This window comes from Coenobita brevimanus, chromosome 64 (assembly GCF_032717465.1).
Source record: "Coenobita brevimanus isolate Jiangsu-jjx chromosome 64, ASM3271746v2, whole genome shotgun sequence".
NCBI lineage: Eukaryota > Metazoa > Arthropoda > Malacostraca > Decapoda > Coenobitidae > Coenobita > Coenobita brevimanus.
This window is the reverse complement of record NC_137017.1, coordinates 3383340-3402051: the sequence shown is the minus strand read 5'-3', so window position 1 is coordinate 3402051 and position 18712 is coordinate 3383340. Positions and strand designations below refer to the sequence as shown.

Here is an 18712-nt window from a genome sequence, read left to right as displayed (position 1 = left end):
GAAAAAAGCAAAATTCTGATAAAAGCGACATCCGGACTTCCCCCTGCTAGCTCGGACTTTTTCCGATATGTCATAGAGTCTGGATCGCACCAACAGTTTTTAAACTGTTTTCATTACCATTGCAGCACTGTACTGTATTATACCTTCACTACAATAATCAAATAGTTTAACATATATAGTAATACGGTACCGTACACTGATAGATACATCTTTAATTTACCTTGTTTTGGTGAATAGCTGAAGTGGTCAGGCAGTCCGGACTGCTTCTGGTTTTATCGGACTTTTTCCGATATACAGGAATTTAGTCCAGTAGCCCTTCGATTCCGATAAAAGCGAATTCCGATCTATTGAAGCCCATTATATTGAGGTGTTACTGTACACCTAACCTCCGTGATGCTTGTTTTTTACAGAGTACAGATAGAACCAAGTTTATGATTGAGTTGTGTTGGGGACCAAATGATCATAAATCTATCTATCTGTTGCCAGACACCATAATCCCGTAAGGGGGGGGGGGGCATATGACTTTGAGTTATTTGTTTTACGGGGAGGGGCACTAACCCTCCACCAACCCACTTGTTGACAAGTAGGGAGCACATATTGTTTGGTTATATGGTTACCATCCAGTGCTGTAAATGGTTTCTTGGCTTACAGGAAACCATTTGGCTTGTCACTTAATGTAAAGCCACCTGTAAAGGAAAGATAAGTAATAAGAAGTGACAGGAAAGATGGGAGAAAGAGAAAGAAAGGAGGGCAGGTACAGAAAAGAATGATAAAGGCTAAGGAAGAGTAGGCAGCACTACGTCAAGTGAGTGGATGATGGTCGCCACCACCTACCACGATCAAATTACTGTATTAAAAACTAGCCGGAAAGGTCCACCCTCTGGACGGACTTTTTTTGGCTAGCTCCTGCAGAGGGCTGATTGGGCCTTCAGCCAATATACCTAATGTAACTTTTCAACATATAATTAATCCTAATAAATTATATACCAAAACACTCCCTGGATGATGATGATTCAGAATATGCATCATTTGTGGAGATAGACCCTAAGGGAGCCGAGTTTATAGGTAACAAACATACAAACACTCGCCTTTATCGGTATAGATGGGACATTGACAACATTGATTGAGTGGGGATTACATCAGAAGGTCAGCTTGTTTTTCTCCAAAGTAACTGATGTACCCTCACCTAATACAGTACCAGATACAAGTTAACTGAAGTTCATAGCCACCTAAAGTACTTAAGTAGTGATGCAGAAATGTACGTTATGAACTTGTAATGGAGGACATGCTCAGGTGTTGATTGCTAGTCACTCCCTGACTCCTACCACACTCACTCCTCAGAGTAGGAAAAGAGGTAGTTGTGACTGATAGCTGATGCTTAATATGCACTTCTTTCAGACAGTAATACACAGGGGATACTAACATAATTTCTTTATCATGGCAGTCATTTTACTGGCTTGGGCCTTGATATTCTGAGAAAGGGTGTCAAAAATTGAATATCATTTTACAAGGAAATTGTATCCTGGGACATAACACATTGGGGTCTGTCTATACTGTACAGTTGACCTCTACTATTCACGGGGGTTACCCACCCCCCACCCGGTGAGTAGGTGAAACCCATGAATAATCCACACCTTCCACAAAAATCACTGGTTTTACTGTTTTTGCCTATAGACCCGCCATGAGACCTTTTGGTGCATTTGATGGCACATTAATACTTCCTAAAAAGGCAGTACAGGATGATCTACAAGCCTTTCTGGGTGTACTGTACACCATGTGGTGATGATGAGAGTTTGTTGTGTACTGAATAGCAACATACCTATACAGGGTAACTGCACACTTTAACTGTATAAGACAGCTTTTCTCATGAAAAACATGCAATAAAATCACTTATGAAGCACTAGGAACAGCTGAACTGTGGGAAAAGCATGAAATATCTTCTTGTGAATTTTTGAAGTACAGCAATTTCCCAGAAATATCCGCAGATATGTGAACCCCCGAATTATGAACCTGTGAATAGCAGGGGTTGACTGTGTTGGATTCATTCTTAGATAGATGACAAGAAAAAGAGATGCTAAGGATGTTTAGAGATGATAAAAAATTAGTTGTGTGGAGCCTAAGGTAAGTAGATGGTCATGTGAAAAATTGTGTTGAGTTTAGAAATGAGAAATTAAGATTTGAGGGGCATTAGGTGCAGAAAGGTTTCATTTCCGTTGTTAGAATTAAGAAACAAATCAGGATCCAGGGGTGCCAGAGCTTCATCTCATGGATATTGATTGTTTCATCCCTGATTCTTCGCTGCACATCATGAATTCATAGTAGTGAATGGTTGTGTTTTGTGTTAAGATTGTCCATAAAAAAGATGATAAAATGAAAGCATGATGATTGAGGAATCATTGAAATCCCCTCTCAGAGTTACTAACATAAAGCCCTGCAACACCTTGTATAGGAAATTCATTGTTTTCTCTTGTATATTGTCTTATTTTCATGTAGCATCAGCTTGTTTGCAGTTCATTTTGGGTTTTCTTAATTATTGGCATCATGTTTCTGCTACATATTAAGTTGTAGATGTGTGATGTACTGATTGCTTAACACTGTTGTGTAAGACAAGCCCTAAACTAAGGTACTGGTGCTAGCAGTTTATGCTTGTGTGTGGAGCCACTGTTGCGTCACTTATCTCATGAACTTTCTTTTCAATGATACATGTCTTATCACTGTTTCTTCTTTGCAGCTGTAGAACTTATACAGAGTTTTTATTTCTGTTTTATGCATTGGGAATATTGAAAATATTATCAGAGTGATATCCAATGTATGTAAAGATAGAAATAAAAATAGTGATTTAGTACCCCATGATAATATACAGTAGATACATTCTGAGTAAATGAAAGCAGAACCCAAGGAAGTTAATGCAGGAGTAAAGCATTATTCAACTCACTTTGCACAGTACTGTATATGCAGCTTTGGTGACAGCCTATGTTAGAAAAATGGAATGTATCAAATACAGTGAAATAATTGTGATGACAAGACTTGTTTTCTTTATGTGTATGTGGTAACATTTGTGATACTGTTTAGGCAGTGGTGGGTGAGGTTGTGGCAGCAACAGCCTATGTGGAGCTCTGCTTGCGCACGGTGACTGAGCCTCAACTGCTGCGAGTCTTCCTTGCCTTTCTTTTGGTTCCTCCACCTGGTCCACCAACTCTAGATCCACCTATCATCACCCTTCTTATCTCCAGACTCCATTCAACCAATACCGTAAGAGCATTACTTTCTTCATACCTTGTACACCTATTCCTATACTGTAACTCCATTCTAACCCAGTAACATTTTTATATGTCTATCTGAGTGTTTCTTTAAAGTATTTCATAATTATTTTTTTTCGACTTTTGCTTGACCTCACAACTTCGTTGCACTAAAGTTCATTGAGATATTTAGCAGACTCATCAGTTAGCACTTATACTTCTGCCTCTGGTAAGCAACTCGATGACTTTTGTTTCTTCGTACTTTTAGCACTATGTGACATTATGTAATGTAAAAGAAAGGTAAAATGCCAAAGCAGAAAACTGAGAGTTAACCCAGCTCGAAGGTGTGACTTGACTGAATAATGGAAATGTCTGTGAGCTGCTCCATTACCTGCGAATCGTAGTAATTTCTCTGTTTTACATCTCAGTCTGAGGACCATGCTCATAGGCTGTACATGAGCACCTGGTCTTTGGCACATCTTGGGTTGGACCAGTGTGTTAACACCCACATCTGTCTTGACTATTTAATCTCTGTTTTCTTTTCCTCTTTGAATCCTCTCATATACAGCAGCAGAAGGCCTCAAAAATGATTTGATGGTAGATCATCATCATCATCATCATCATCATCATCATCATCATCATCATCATCATCAGCTGTTTGAGTATCCACTGCAGGACCGGCCTATCCCGACCGAAGTCGGAATGATACAGCCAATGCATCTCTACCAAGTGGCCTAGGCTGTCTGGTAGAGAGTGTATGTATGGTGAGAAGTGCTTGTAAGTGTAATTGTAGTGTTGGAATGGCTTTGGATGTGTGTGTAGTCTATGAACCAAGTGTAATCGACCCGCGCAAGCTGACTGGGTGCAAGCATACTTTATAGTAAGCGACACTGGTTCAACCACAGCACCCTTTATGTCTGCCAATGCAGTAAGTGGCCAGGTGACCACTCCCAAAGTTTATTACCCTGGCGGGGCGTGAACCCTGGCTCACCCGTGTACAAAACGCACACTTTACCGCTGTACCACAGGATTCTGTACTGTATTATGTTTCGGGTTGGAATAAGGAACTTGGGGCCAAATTAGAAATTTGGGAGAATACATTCTATATAGAATAATGCTGCTGATGATACCAGTTATCCATATATACAGTATTGTGTATGTAATATACTGTATATATATAGATCTCTCTCTCTCTCTCTCTCTCTCTCTCTCTACATAAATATATATATATATATATATATATATATATATATATATATATATATATATATATACACAGTAATCCCTCTACTATCCGATGTAATAGAGCCAAAGGCATGTCCGGAAAGTGGTCCTGTCTGGAAAGTGGGCCCCTGGTTTCTGGACTGGTACTTAAGGACCTTAACCCAGCCTAACTTTGAAAACCACCTAAATAACTTCCTACTGGACAAGCATAGCACCTATTTAAATCTATTTAAGACCCCTTTCACACCAATAATGGACATAAAGCATGAAATAAATGATAAGGAACCAAAGAATAAGGAATTAGAAGTGACTGTAACTCAGCCAGGGTATTTACAGCACGTCTGTGGCTGCCTTCTCTAAGGCTTTGGCAGTGGTGAAAATGCTCTTTAACCCCTTAACCGCGGGGCGTCACTTTCGTGACATTTGGGAGCAAGGGATCATACCGCGGGGCGACACTTTTGTGATTCTGTGTTATTTTGAATTCACTCGGGCTTTCAAGTGGTGGCTTGTATCATCTATCAGTATTGCCAATGTCCAACACTAGTCAGCACTCCTAATCTCATCTGTACTCCCATCCATTGTTGACAATTTAGCCATTTCTCCCCGTTCTTGACTCCCCTCCCTACCCCCCCCTCCATTACCCTATCCTCTTGCCTGCCTGGCCGTGCTACGCTAAGTAAATCTTCCCTGGAATTTTTCGCTGATTTCATCCATTGAAATAAGCCCTATGCCCTATTCTTATACCAAATAATATATACAAGAAAGAAATAAGGTAAGTGATAGTGCCATACACCTGGAATTGGCTAATTATCACCTGACAACACCTCACGTGCACTCGTTCACTAATTTTCGCTTTTTATTTCCCCTTGAAATATGCCGTATAATCTATTTTCGTAATAAATATACATATAAGGAGGGAAGGGAGAAGCCTAAGTGATATTTACATTCACCTGGAACTACCTAATTTATAATGTATTGTCTAGATTTCCTGCCAGTCATTTCACTGCTATATATTAGCTGCTGTCAAGAGGCTGACATTGGCAGTAATGCATTTCCCTAGGTAGGCCACCCCGGCCCACCCCTATCAGTTCACTGTCATCTTCCAATGTGAAGGTACGTCTGTTTGCTCCTGCTAACTTCAGCCACTTTTCACCCCCATGCAAAGGGCCCTGTGACCTTTACCCCCTACTAAACCTCGTGTGGAAAGAGGTAAAGGGCTGACAATTGATAAAAGAGTGACTACAATCTTTCTGTTGAGTAAAACAGTGCAAATGGAATTGTAAATAATGTGTAAATAATGTGTAAACAGCAAGTGAAAGTAATGAATGTAAATGTATGTGAACAGTGGAAAATAGTTTTATAAGTTACTTCAAGTGACAGTGCATAACACAGTGTAAATAAAATAGAAATGTAAATGACGTAAGTAAAATAGAGAATGTAAATGAGTAGTATTATAAGAATACTAGTATTATAAGAATTACCCTAGGGGTAATGAAAGTGAAAGTTTCACTCTAGCATGTATGAATACTATGAGTTATGAGAGTGAAGGTGAAAGTGACATTCACTCTCAGTGCTAGTATACAGGACGAGAAAGTGAACGCTACGTATTTTACTGAAAGAAATTGAATCCCTACAGTGACAATAAACTACTATTACTGAAGGAAACTTATGGATAAAGACTGTAGATATATATAAGTGTTATATAGTAACAGAAATATAAACTGTGAGTGTTTTTATGAATAATAGACAACAGTAGCGGCGAACAATCAGAAGTGGGATGGTCCTACGCCCTCGTAATTTTCATTGCTTTCACAGTGTTTTTTGGGGGGAGTATGGATTCCAAACTATTTGAGAATCATAGAATAGTGTTTCTAGTGATAATATCAGGCTGTGGTAATCATATTACAAGTTGTTGGGAAGTGTAAAGTGGAGACTTCGTTACCCAACTTCAGAGGTCTCCACAAGTCCTACAGTACTAGATGAAGGCTCAACAAACACCCAAGGAGAAAGCTGAAGGTATGTGCCATAAGTATATGTGATTTTAATATTCTAGGACTAATAACTGATTTTTGGCAAATATTTTTAGAGAGTCTGTCGGAGCACGAATATGCCCGCAGGAGCCACAAGTCAAAGCAAAACAAGCCCGCGGTGTAAGAGTTAAGCACGCACAGTAATCCAGTGTTGTGCTGCACTTAATTCTTTGCACTGAGTTATAATTGTTTAACACTGCACATTGTTCTTAACTGCTCCACCCCGGTTTCAACCTCCAATTTGCACTCCACAGTTGATCCTTTGGATTCTAAGTTCTAATTTCTTAACACTGCACAACACTGTAAATTCCCGTGCGGTCTAGTGGCGAGGTATTGCAGTTTATTCACTGTTCATTCACAAAAAACAAGCACCTTTGGCTTCCGTTGTGATAAGCATCTACTCACGATCGAAGTTAGGCAGTAACTGTTGATGACAGGGAAACAGAGTTGCCAGATCGCAACGGCCACATTGCCAAACTCCTCAATTTTCATTACAAAATTTAACTTTTCATTACCAGATTCGTAAAGCTAGCATTTATTCTTCACTAATTATATATACAAGTGGAAATATGTGTAATCACTCTCCTTATAATTAACAGCATGTTGATTATTTTCACGCTGTGTAGGCTAGCAGATTAATCAGAGAGAGCAAACAATCCATCATTTCCATCCTGTGTATCCTCATACATGTAAAAAATCCTTTTGGTATAGCATTATTCTGATTCATTACCAAATGAATTTTTCATTACCAAACTAGTCCACATTTGGTAATGAAAATACCAAATGGCAATCCTGGCAGGGGAAGGGGCAGGGGGGAGGAAAGAAGGGGTGAAGGGGCCGTGGTGTAAACAGCTGTTTGGTGCCGCGCGGCAATTTCAAATTATGGGTGGGGAAAAAAATCAATTTTGTGGGGGATTTTTTTCTTTTTTTGGCCATTTTTGGGTTCCGAATGTCCAGGCCCATATTGTCTGGTAAGTGGGGTGTCCGGAAAGTGGGCGTCCGGAAAGTACGGGGATTACTTTATGTATATATATATATATATATATATATACAGTAAACCCTCATTGTACGATGGGCTTCCGTTCCTGAAAACCCCATCGTATAGCAATCCATTGTATAGTGAACCTGTTATAACATGTAGTCAATGGGGATACGTTCCCAGACCTGCCTAAACTCGCACATTCACACACCTTAACACTCACATACATGAAATATCCTTATATTTAAACATGTAAAGTAATACATTAATAATGAATAAAGAGGTGAAAAACATGAAAATAACAGTATACATAGTTCTTACTATTACTTAAGTAAATAGGATTGTTGATGTCCCCTCCGAGGCTAAGGGACAGTTAGGGCCTCACAGCCCTCACTCATCACTGTCAGAACTGGCTGACTGGGCAGGGCTGTCTGGCTGCACGGGGCTGGCTGATGAGTCTGGACTGGCAGATGAGACTGGGCTAGCTGGCTGGGTGGGGCTGGCTGATGGGGCTGGACCAATCGATAAGACTGGGCTAGCTGGCTGGGCAGGGCTAGCTAATGAGGCTGGACCGGTGGACAAGTGTGTGTGGTCTAATGCCGACAGTGTGAGGACGTTTTTGTTGCGTTTGCACATTCACTGTTCACTGAGCTGCGGATGATCCATCGTTGTTGCAAATCGTTCCCATTGTATAGCGGGCATAGGGTACTAAAATTTTGACATTGTATAAGCGAAATATCGTACAATGAGGCATTGTATAATGAGGGTTTACTTATATATTTCATTATCGTTTTCATTTTTAAAGGCTCCAACATGCATGCATGTGTCGGCCTTGGTCACATATGCAGTAATCCCTCCAATATCCGACGTAATAGAGCCATAGGCAGGTCCGGATAGTGGTCCTGTCCAGATATTGGACCCCCAGCTTCTGGACTTGTACTTATGGACCCTAACTCAGAAAAACACCTATACAACTCCCTCTGGACATGTATAGCACCTATTTAAGACCCAAATCACACCAATAAGGGACATAAAAGACTGAAATAATTCCAAAAGAAGCATAAAATGAGGTTTTTGAGGTAGGTTCATACAATATTCAACATTCTGGGTACGTACAAGTCCCTGGCTCCTGGACTGGTAGTTATGGACCTTAACCTAGCCTAACTCAGAAAAACACCTCCCTACTGCACATGCATAGCACCCAAGACACAGCATATTCACACCAATAAGGGACATAAAAGAGTGAAATGAGGTGTTTGAGGTAAGTATAATATGGAAAATACAGTAGAGTACAGTATGAAACATTCTGCCTACTTACAGCAAGTCCATGGGCATCTCGATGAATAACTGCCTCCTCTCAGACTCTGACAGTAAGGATATCCTGAAGCACTTGCAGTACACTGTTCATGAAGTCTTGCACTGAACTTAGTCATTTGCATTCAGAAGTCCATTCTCTTCACAGTGCGCACTCTTGTCTAACTTATGCTCCATTGTAACTTAATAAGTCTTGCACTCTGCACTTTAAGTCTTCCACTTTTATAACCATTTTCTAAAGCAAAAACACACAAGTCTATTTACGTTAAATTTAGTCCAAAAATTGTTTGTCTTTTCACTCACAACTGTAAATCCTTAACACAATGCACTGTTTTTTTCACTGCACAACACTGTAAATTCCCGTGTGGTCTAGTGGAGAAGTTCATGGCGTCTCTTCACTGTCAGAGTCCAAGAGTATCGCTGGCAGGTGACCTAGGGGTGTGTCGCTGGGTTTTGGTGATGGCGTACCCACTGCAGACGACTCTGAAGACAGACGCAAACTCACGTCGAGCGGTGACTCCACTGTGGCTGATGTGCTGGGCTGTGGCTTGGAGCATGAGGGCCTGTCTTGGGGAGGCAACGGAGTGGAGCCAGGGCTGGGCACAGTGGGGGTCACGGGTCTGAAAAAACTGTCAATCGTTGATCGACGCAAGGAACGACGATTCTGACAATTAATGATGTCCTGACTGAAAGCATGCACTTCCTTCACAAATCCCAAGGGCCCCATCTCCCTGTCGCAGTCCGGGTGTTCCAGGTAGTCCAGAACGAACTCTAGGTGTTCTCGGAGTGCGCTCAGCTTGGGGATGGCTGGAGTTGTGTCATGCTGAGAGGAGTCCGCATCATCGTCGCCGTCCTTGTCGGAATCTTCAAGCTGGGTACTGACACCTGCAACTGAAGATGCAATCTTGATATCAGACAGGGTCTGATACCCAGGATTGCCCTCGTCGTCATCCAACCACTCACACACATCGTTCACATCAACATCGTCGCCATGCGTACGTAGACGTGCATGGAAGTCATCCACGTCAAAACCTAGGAAATCGTACTCCACATCCGTTCTGAGAAGCAGATGAGACCAACCATTTTCTAGAGTCTTGACAGGGATTTCCTTCCATGCACTGGCCCAGTTGTAGATTGCAGACTTGATGTTGTAGCGGCGAAGGTTTTCCAAAGTCCACTGGCCTCGCGTGTCCCGTCCCTCCCTGCGCTCGTCCTCGTCCTCGAGAACAACCATCACCTCGTCCAGGAACTTCCTTCGGTACAGCCTCTTCGTTGCCACGATCACTCCTTGGTCCATTGGTTGGATGAGAGCAGTCGTATTAGGTGGCAGAAACATGCACCTAATGCGGCCATTCTCAGCCACCAAGTCCTTGTGGCATGGGTGGGCAGGTGCATTGTCGAGGAGAAGGAGGGCCTTTACCTGGTCGCGTGGGATTCCCAGTTTCTCCGTCTGGTAATATATGACCTCCTTGACGAAATGGCGGTGGAAACAGTCTTTGAAGATCTGGGCTGTGAACGCTTCTCCGTCTCCTCGGCTAGAGTGTTCGTTGGCAAAGAGCGATAGAATAAACCAATTTCATCAGCGTTGTATACTTTACCGAGAGTGAGACCCTCCCTGTCAATCAAGCCCTTCAACTTGTGCCGAAACTCGTCAACTCCATCCTTGTTAGCGTCCAAAGCTTCGCCATGAGCCTTACGGTTGGTAAGGCCATGCTGCAACTTAAATGCGAAGAGCCAACCCTTGGATGCCTTGAAGTCTAGGGCGTCGTGAAGCCTGGTGAACTTCTCAGCAGCAGCCTTCAGCTCCGTACCACGTACCATCACACCAGCAGCACGTTGCTGTTGATTCCAAATCAACGTGGAGCGGTCAACTTCAGCAAACTTGGGAGTAAACATCACCTTCCTCTCCACGTTGTGTTTGCTTCTCGATGAGAAGTCAGCCGTGTACTGCATGAGTTTGTCTCGGGGTCTCATAATATCAAACAAAGTAGATCGGGCCAGGTTAAATTCGCGGAGGATGCGTGAAGAAGACCACCCCGCATCTACTTTCTCCAATATCTTCCGCTTCTTCTCTAGAGTCAGCACCACTCTCTTCCTCTTCTCAGGCAGCGGGGCCATCATCACACACACGAAGGAGAGGCACGAGAGCAGCAGGAGTGCCTGCAGCAGGTAAGGCACCACCACAAAAGCGAGCACGTGGGCAGCCATGACGACGAGCGTTCACTCGCGACGAGAGACAGGCAGAAAGTGGGGAGGATGCAGGGATGCTCTAGCGGACGTTGGAGGAATGACGCGCCACAACAAAGCTGTCCCGCACCCTGTGCACCAAATTCAAATTATGGGCGGGAATTTTTTTTTTTTTTTCCCCCGAATTATTTTGTGGTTTTCGGACCATTTTGGGAATATTGGATCCCGGGACGATTATGTTCGGTTAGTGGGGATGTTCAGATATTTGGCGTTCGGATATTAGAGGGATTACTTATATATATATATATATATATATATATACAGTATATATATGTGTATATATATATATATATATATATATATATATATACACACAGTATATATCTATTTATGTATCTATCTATGTATATACAGTATATTATATATACAGTATATATATATATATATATATATATATATGTATATTTATGTAGAGTAATCCCGTACTTTCTGTACGCCCACTTACCGGACATTGTGGGCCTGGACCTTTGGAACCCAAAAAGGGCCCAAAAAAGAAAAAAATCACCCCAAAATCCGAATTTTTTCCCACCCGTAATTTTATAATTCTTTTTCTGTGCCTGCCCTCCTCTCTTCCTAATTCTCCCATCTTTCCTGTCACTTCTTATTCCTTTTCTTTCCTTTACAGGTGGCTTTACATTGAGTGACAAGCCAAATGGTTTCCTGTAAGCCAAGAAACCATTTACAACACTGGGTGGTAACCATATAACCAAACCATACGTGCTCCCTACGTGTCAACAAGTGGGTTGGTGGAGGGTTGGTGTCCCTCCCTGTAAAACAAATAACTCAGTGTCAAATGGCCACCCTTTGCGGGATTGTGGTGTCTGGCAATAGATAGATAGATAGAATTTGAAATTGCCTCACGTCGCCGAACAGCTGTTACACCATGGACCTTTCACCCCTTCCTTCCTCCCCTCTCCCCCCCCCTGTCAGGGTTGCCATTTGGTATTTTTTATTACCAAATGTAGGTCAATTTGGTAATGAAAAATTCGTTTGGTAATGAATCAGAATAATGCATTACCAAATGGATTTTTCACATGTATGAGGATACACAGGATGGAGATGGTGGATTGTTTGCTCTCTCTGATTAATCTGCTAGCCTATATAGTGTGAAAATAATCAACATGCTGTTAATTATAAGAAGAGTGCTTACATGTATTTCCACTTGTAGATATAAATAGTGAAGAATATATGCTAGCTTTACGAATTTGGTAATGAAAAGTTAAATTTGGTAATGAAAATTGAGGAGCTTGGTAATGTGGCCCTTGCGATCTGGCAACTCTGTTTCCCCGTCACCAATACTCCAACAGTTACTGCCTGACTTCGATCGCGAGTAGATGCTTATCGCAATGGAAGCCACAGGTGCTCATTTTTTGTGAATACAGTGAATAAACTGCAATACCTCGCCACTAGACCACACAGGAATTTACAGTGTTGTGCAGTGTTAAGAAATTAGAATTTAGAGTGCAAAGGAACTGTGGAGTGCATATTGGCAGTTGAAACTGATGTGGTGCAGTTAAGAACAATGTGGAAAGTTAAACAATTATAACTCACAGTGCAAAGAATTAAGTGCAACACAACACTGGATTACTGTACATCAGTGGTTCCCAAACTGGGGGCCATACAGTACTCGTCAGAAGTATTCAGCGTTGTCCGCCAGGCGCGCAATACTTATGGCCCAAAAAGAATCACCCATTCTGGGGGGTAAGAATTGTGCCACAAGTTTGAGCTCCGAGCATGACGTCACGGTAGCCTGGGGCCTTCCGACGCGCTGGTTGGTTCCCGCCTCAGTCGCTCACGGGCTGCCTGAGAGAGAGGAACTCCGCCGAGTGTCCCTCTCAAATTGCGCCATTTTTTACCGAGTGTCCCGCAGTGTTCTGGCCTTCACAACTTTGTTATGGCACCTACCCGTGAACTATCGAGTGAAATCATATCCCAGATCATTGCTCTAAAGGAGGCAGGCCACCAGACAAAGGAAATTAGTGAATTGGTTGGTGTGGCACGATCGACAGTGCGTCGTTGGTGTGCGCGATTTCGGGAGGAAAACAGTGGTGCAGTTCCCACAAAGAAACCGCGGTCTGGTAGGCCTAGGAAAACTTCCCCAAGGTCTGTTAATGTTTTAAAACGTGCAGTGGAGTTTAATCCTCGTGTGAGTGCAAGGAAAATTAAGGAGAGCAACCCGGAAGTGTTTGGTGAGGTGTCAGTGAGAACAGTGTCTCGTAGGGTGCATGAGCTTGGTTACACAAGTCACAGGCCTGTGAAAAAGCCTCTTCTCACCAAGAGCCAGAGAATTCGTAGGCTTGCCTTTGCTAATAAATATCTAATCTGGGGTGAGGAGCAATGGTTGTCAGTGTTGTGGTCTGATGAGGCAACGTTTAGTGTTACCTGTAACAGAGGAGCACGTGTGTATCGACGCAAAGGTAGTGACCCACTTGACCCACGGTATGTAGAAAGCACAGTTAAACATCCTGATTCACTCATGGTATGGGGTTGTTTCTCAGGGAAGGGTTTGGGGAAGCTTGTTGTACTTCCCAAGAACATCAGAGTGAATCAGGATGTTTACCTGGAGCTTCTGTGTGATCATTTACCAGACTCCTTCGAGCTAACAGGTGCACGAGTGTTTCAGCAGGACGGTGCACCTGCTCACAAGGCCAAATCGGTCACCAATTGGCTTTGTGACTGCGAGGTATCATTCATGACAGACTGGCCAGGAAATAGCCCAGACCTCAACCCCATTGAAAACCTCTGGTACCTCGTAAAGAAGAGTCTCCAAGGGAAAGACGTGAGCTCTCTGCCTAAGTTGGAAGCCGCCATTCGTGACTCCTGGGACAAAATACCCCTCCAGCACCTCAGGAGCCTCGCCCTTTCACTTCCAAGACGTCTCAGGTCCGTGAAGAAACGTAAAGGCTACCCTACGAAGCACTAAAGGTAAATAAAATGCATTATTTATATGTTTTTTCAATGTTGAAAGGTTTGTTTCTCAGGAGGGACGCAGGGCGCTCTATACTTCTGACGAGCACTGTATATCAGAATGTAGGGGGCCATAACCTGAACCGAAGGAGTTTAGCGAGTAGGTAGTCAGTGGAGAGAACTTACACAGGTTCAGTACAGGTTTGTGCAATGCCTTGTTGCCAGATATTTTTTTTTTTTATTGCTGAATCAGCTTTTCGCAATAATGCAGTTTTTAATTACTCTAAGTATTGATTTTTTTAATGTACATTTTATTATTCCTTTAGTACCATTTCAATAATTATATAAGATTCAGCTAAGACAAAATACACATTTCTTTATTAATACTTAACAAAAGAGAAAATAACAAATGGAATCAATAAAATTACAGGATTTGCTAGAGTGATTTTTATATGGACATGATGAGTGTAGGACTGTCGTGTAGTCACTGTAGTCATGGGTTATGGTTGAGAAAGGGGGGCCATGGACGAGGATCATGTATGAAAAGTGAGTAACGACCAGAAAAAGTTTGGGAACCACTGCTGTACATGCTTCAAGAGTATTTTCACCACTGCCACAACCTTAGAAAAGGCGACCACAGACGTGCTGTAAGTACCCTGGCTGAGTTACAGTCACTTCTAATTCCTCATTCTTTGGTTCCTTTTCATTTATTTCATGCTTTATGTCCATTATTGGTGTTAATGGGGTCTTAAATAGGTTCTAATAGGTGCTAAGCATGTCCGGTAGGGAGTTATTTAGGTGGCTTTCAAAGTTAGGCTGGGTTAGGGTCCTTAAGTACGAGTCCAAGAACCAGGAGCCCACTTTCCAGACAGGACCACTTTCCAGACATGCCTTTGGCTGTATTACATCGGATAGTAGAGGGATTACTGTATATGTAAAACCTCTTGAGAGTTACTGATGTAATATGTGGTTGGACAAGAGGCCCACCAAGACATAAAGTAACTTGGTGGTGGGATGAGGATGTAGAAGCAGCAGTTAAGGAGAAAAGAAGGCTTTTCCGGGAATGGAAGATGGGTGGTAACAAGGAGGAATACTTGACTACTAAGTGTAGGGCTATAAGAGAGGTATACAGGGCGACGTCTGAGTCACAGAGACTTTTAAAACTTGATAACCTAAATCATGGGGAAAGGAAAAATATGATATTTAATGTGGCAAATCAGAAGAAGAGGGATAATCGGGATATTATAGGTGAGCAGTGTGTGAAGAATGATGAAGGAAGGGTAGTGGTGAACAGTGGGGATATTAAAGATGTATGGAGAGAGCATTATAGCTGGTTGTTGAATGAGGAGTTTGACTGGGACAGGGAAGGTTTGGAGCCAGCAGATCCAGTGTTTGGCCCTTGGCCTTTGATTGATGCTGCTACTGTGAGTGAGGCAATAGGCAGGATGCAGGTGGGGAAGGCAGCAGGTGTGTCTGGGTTGACTGCCGAAATGTTGAAGGCCTCAGGAGATATACAGGGCTCGTCAGAAGTATCGGGCGCCTATGGCCGGGCGCGCAATACTTATGGCCAAAAAAGAATCATCCGTTTTTGGTAGTAAAAATTGAGCCACAAGTTTGCGGCGCTAGCATGATGTCACGGTACCCTGAGGCCTTCCTACGCGCTGGTTGGTTCCCGCCTCAGTTTCCTACGGGCTGCCTGAGAGAATGGAACTCCGCCTCGTCTCCCTCTTTTTTTGCGCCCTTTTTTACCGAGTGTCCCCCAGTGTTTTGGCTTTCACCACTTTTTTTTATGGCACCTACCCATGAACTATCGAGTGAAATCATATCCCAGATCATTGCTCTAAAGGAGGCAGGCCAACAAATGAAGGAAATTAGCGAATTGGTTGGCGTGGCTCGATCGACAGTGCATAGGTGGTGTGCCCGTTTTCGAGTGGAAAACAGTGGTGACATTCCCACAAAGAAACCGCGGTCTGGTAGGCCTAGGAAAACTTCCCCGAGGTCTGTTAATGTTTTAAAACGTACAGTGGAGTCTAATCCTCGTGTGAGTGCAAGGAAAATAAAGGAGAGCAACCCAGAAGTGTTTGGTGAGGTTTCTGTGCGCACAGTGTCTCAAAGGGTCCATGAACTTGGTTACACAAATCACAGGCCTGTGAGAAAGCCTCTTCTCTCTAGCAACCAGCGACTTCGTAGGCTTGCCTTTGCTAACAAATACCTTAATTTGGGTGAGGAGCAATGGTTGTCAGTGTTGTGGTCTGATGAGGCAACGTTTAGTGTCACCTGTAACAGAGGAGCACGTGTGTACCGGCGCAAAGGTAATGACCCACTTGACCCACAGTATGTTGAAAGCACAGTTAAACATCCTGATTCACTCATGGTATGGGGTTGTTTTTCCAGTAAGGGTTTGGGGAAGCTTGTTGTGCTTCCCTAGAACTGCAGAGTGAATCAGGATGTTTATCTGAAGCTTCTGTGTGATCATTTACCTGAGTCCTTCGAGCTAACAGGTGCACGAGTGTTTCAGCAGCACAGTGCACCTGCTCATAAGGCCAAATCGGTCACCAATTGGCTTCGTGACTGCGTGGTATCATTCATGAAAGACTGGCCAGGAAATAGCCCAGACCTCAACCTGATTGAAAACCTCTGGTACCTCGTAAAGAAGAATCTCCAAGGGAAGGACATGAGCTCTCTGCCTAAGCTGGAAGCCGCCATTCGTGATTCCTGGGACAAAATATCCCTCCAGCACCTGAGGAACCTCGCCCTTTCACTTCCAAGACGTCTCAGGTCCATGAAGAAGTGTAAAGGATACCCTACGAAGCACTAAAGGTAAATAAAATGCATTATTTATATGTTTTTTCAATGTTGAAAGGTTTGTTTCGTAGGAGGGACTCAGGACACTCAATACTTCTGACGAGCACTGTAGGGGTGAAGTTAGTCGCTGACCCGATAAATATGATTATATATGAGTGTGTTGTCCCAGATTATTGGTTGAAGAGTGCAATTGTAAATGTGTATAAAGGGAAGGGTGATGCCCTGGAAAGAGGAAATTATAGAGGTATAAAGCTTTTAGATAAGTTAATGAATGTAATGGAGAGAGTTCTAGAAGGTATGATTAGAGAAAGAGTGAATATTGATGAGATGCAGTTTGGGTTTATGCCAGACAGGGAGACCACTGACACTATATTCATTGTTCGACAGCTTCAGGAAAAATATACAGTATTGGGAAGAAAAGGGATCTGTATTTTGTTTTTGTTGATTTGGAAAAGGCCATTGTCAGAGTCCCTAGAGAGGTGGTGAAGTGGGCAATGAGAAAACTTGGCTTGGAGGCGTGGCTGGTTAGGGTGGTTATGACTATGTATGTGGATGCTCACACCCAGGTAAGAATGAATGGAGATTTGAGTGATGAGTTTTCCGTGAACATTGGTGTGCATCAGGGATCAGTTTTGAGTCCCATGTTGTTTATCATGGTACTTGAAGCCCTGTCACGTGACTTCAGAAACGGACTCCCGTGGGAGATGTTGTATGCTGATGATTGGTGTTGATTGCAGAGAACGAAAGGGAGGCTAGTCAGTCTCTCATTCTCCATCCTCTCCACATTGCTAATCCTCTCAGAGTAGTTCTCTTAATGCCTTCAGTCACATCCACATCAGCATTGCAAAGCTCCTTCACTTCCTCATTTGTCAGCCTGTCTCCCCATGTACCTCCACAAGCTCCTCTCAGATAACTCACTTTCACTGCTGTCACTTTTGACTTGTGTTCTCAGTATGTACATTAACAGTATGGTATATATATTCATGTACATTATTTATTCTTTTTTCAGAATGGCTGAGAGTAGTTCTTTTAAGTCTCAATAGAACATGTATTTCCTTGCCATTGTAATTGATAAACTATTGTTGCATTTTACTTTACTTTTTATGCAGCAACTGTGCCTGGTAACCCTGAGTCTATTTTGGACTCTTGTGGAACTGAATTGTGAAGACCTGATGGTGGCACTAGTGTTCCAGTACCTGACACCCTGCACTCATGTCATGCTCTCTCAGCGCTCCTGCCTTACACGTCCACCACGTCCTGCTTCAACCAATCCACACAGGCTCCTCCAACTCATTCCTGCTTTATGCAAGGTCAGTCAGGCACCTTGTGTACTTCATTAATCCCCTTTAGTATAATGTGTTATATTTTGTTTGTGTTATCTTCATGATATTATATTTTTATTAGGAAGCACATGTACAGTAATAGGAGTTAATCCCCTTCATTGTTGATGGCATCAGCATATGCCATACAATTCACTGGGCCCAAAATGACAGTGGCATTGATTGTACTAGTGCCACCAAAAACTACATGAGACTGCATGAAAATTTATTCTATTCAGCATTTCATAAGGGTTTACTAGTAGCATTTGGACGCTGTTGCTCCAGTACACCAGTACCTGTGACAGGCTTGACATCTTTTTTCAGTCAGTGGTATGTTTCCTTTCAAGCACAGTAGGCTATCTTTGATTTGAAGAGACATATCTCATCTTTTCTTCTACAGAATGTTAACCCATACACATACCAATGATGGGCTGGGCCGTCATGAGTTTGTCAGCCTCTGACGTCAGTATGACGACTCTGCCTGTCATCCAATATAATCTCTAGAAGAATATTTAGGGAGTTGTCATTTTTGTTGGATGACATGCAAAAGTAGGCGGAGCTAAGCCTGTCACAGCCGGTGCGTGCGTGCTCACTTGGTTTGCTCGGCTCAGTTTGGTGTGAGTTTCCTCACAGGTGGGATGTACACCT

The 18712-nt window shown here is 42.8% G+C and overlaps 1 protein-coding gene across 2 annotated transcripts in view; it reads left to right on the top strand.

The window, feature by feature from the left end:
* LOC145404617 (FHF complex subunit HOOK-interacting protein 1B-like) overlaps positions 1–18712 on the top strand; it is a 113668-nt gene that overhangs the window by 46344 nt on the left and 48612 nt on the right. For both annotated transcript variants that reach the window (XM_080276139.1, XM_080276138.1), the window contains 2 exons: positions 3073–3252; positions 17855–18055. In XM_080276139.1, coding sequence (XP_080132265.1) covers positions 3073–3252; positions 17855–18055 — 381 coding nt within the window. The remainder of the gene's footprint in view (positions 1–3072; positions 3253–17854; positions 18056–18712) is intronic.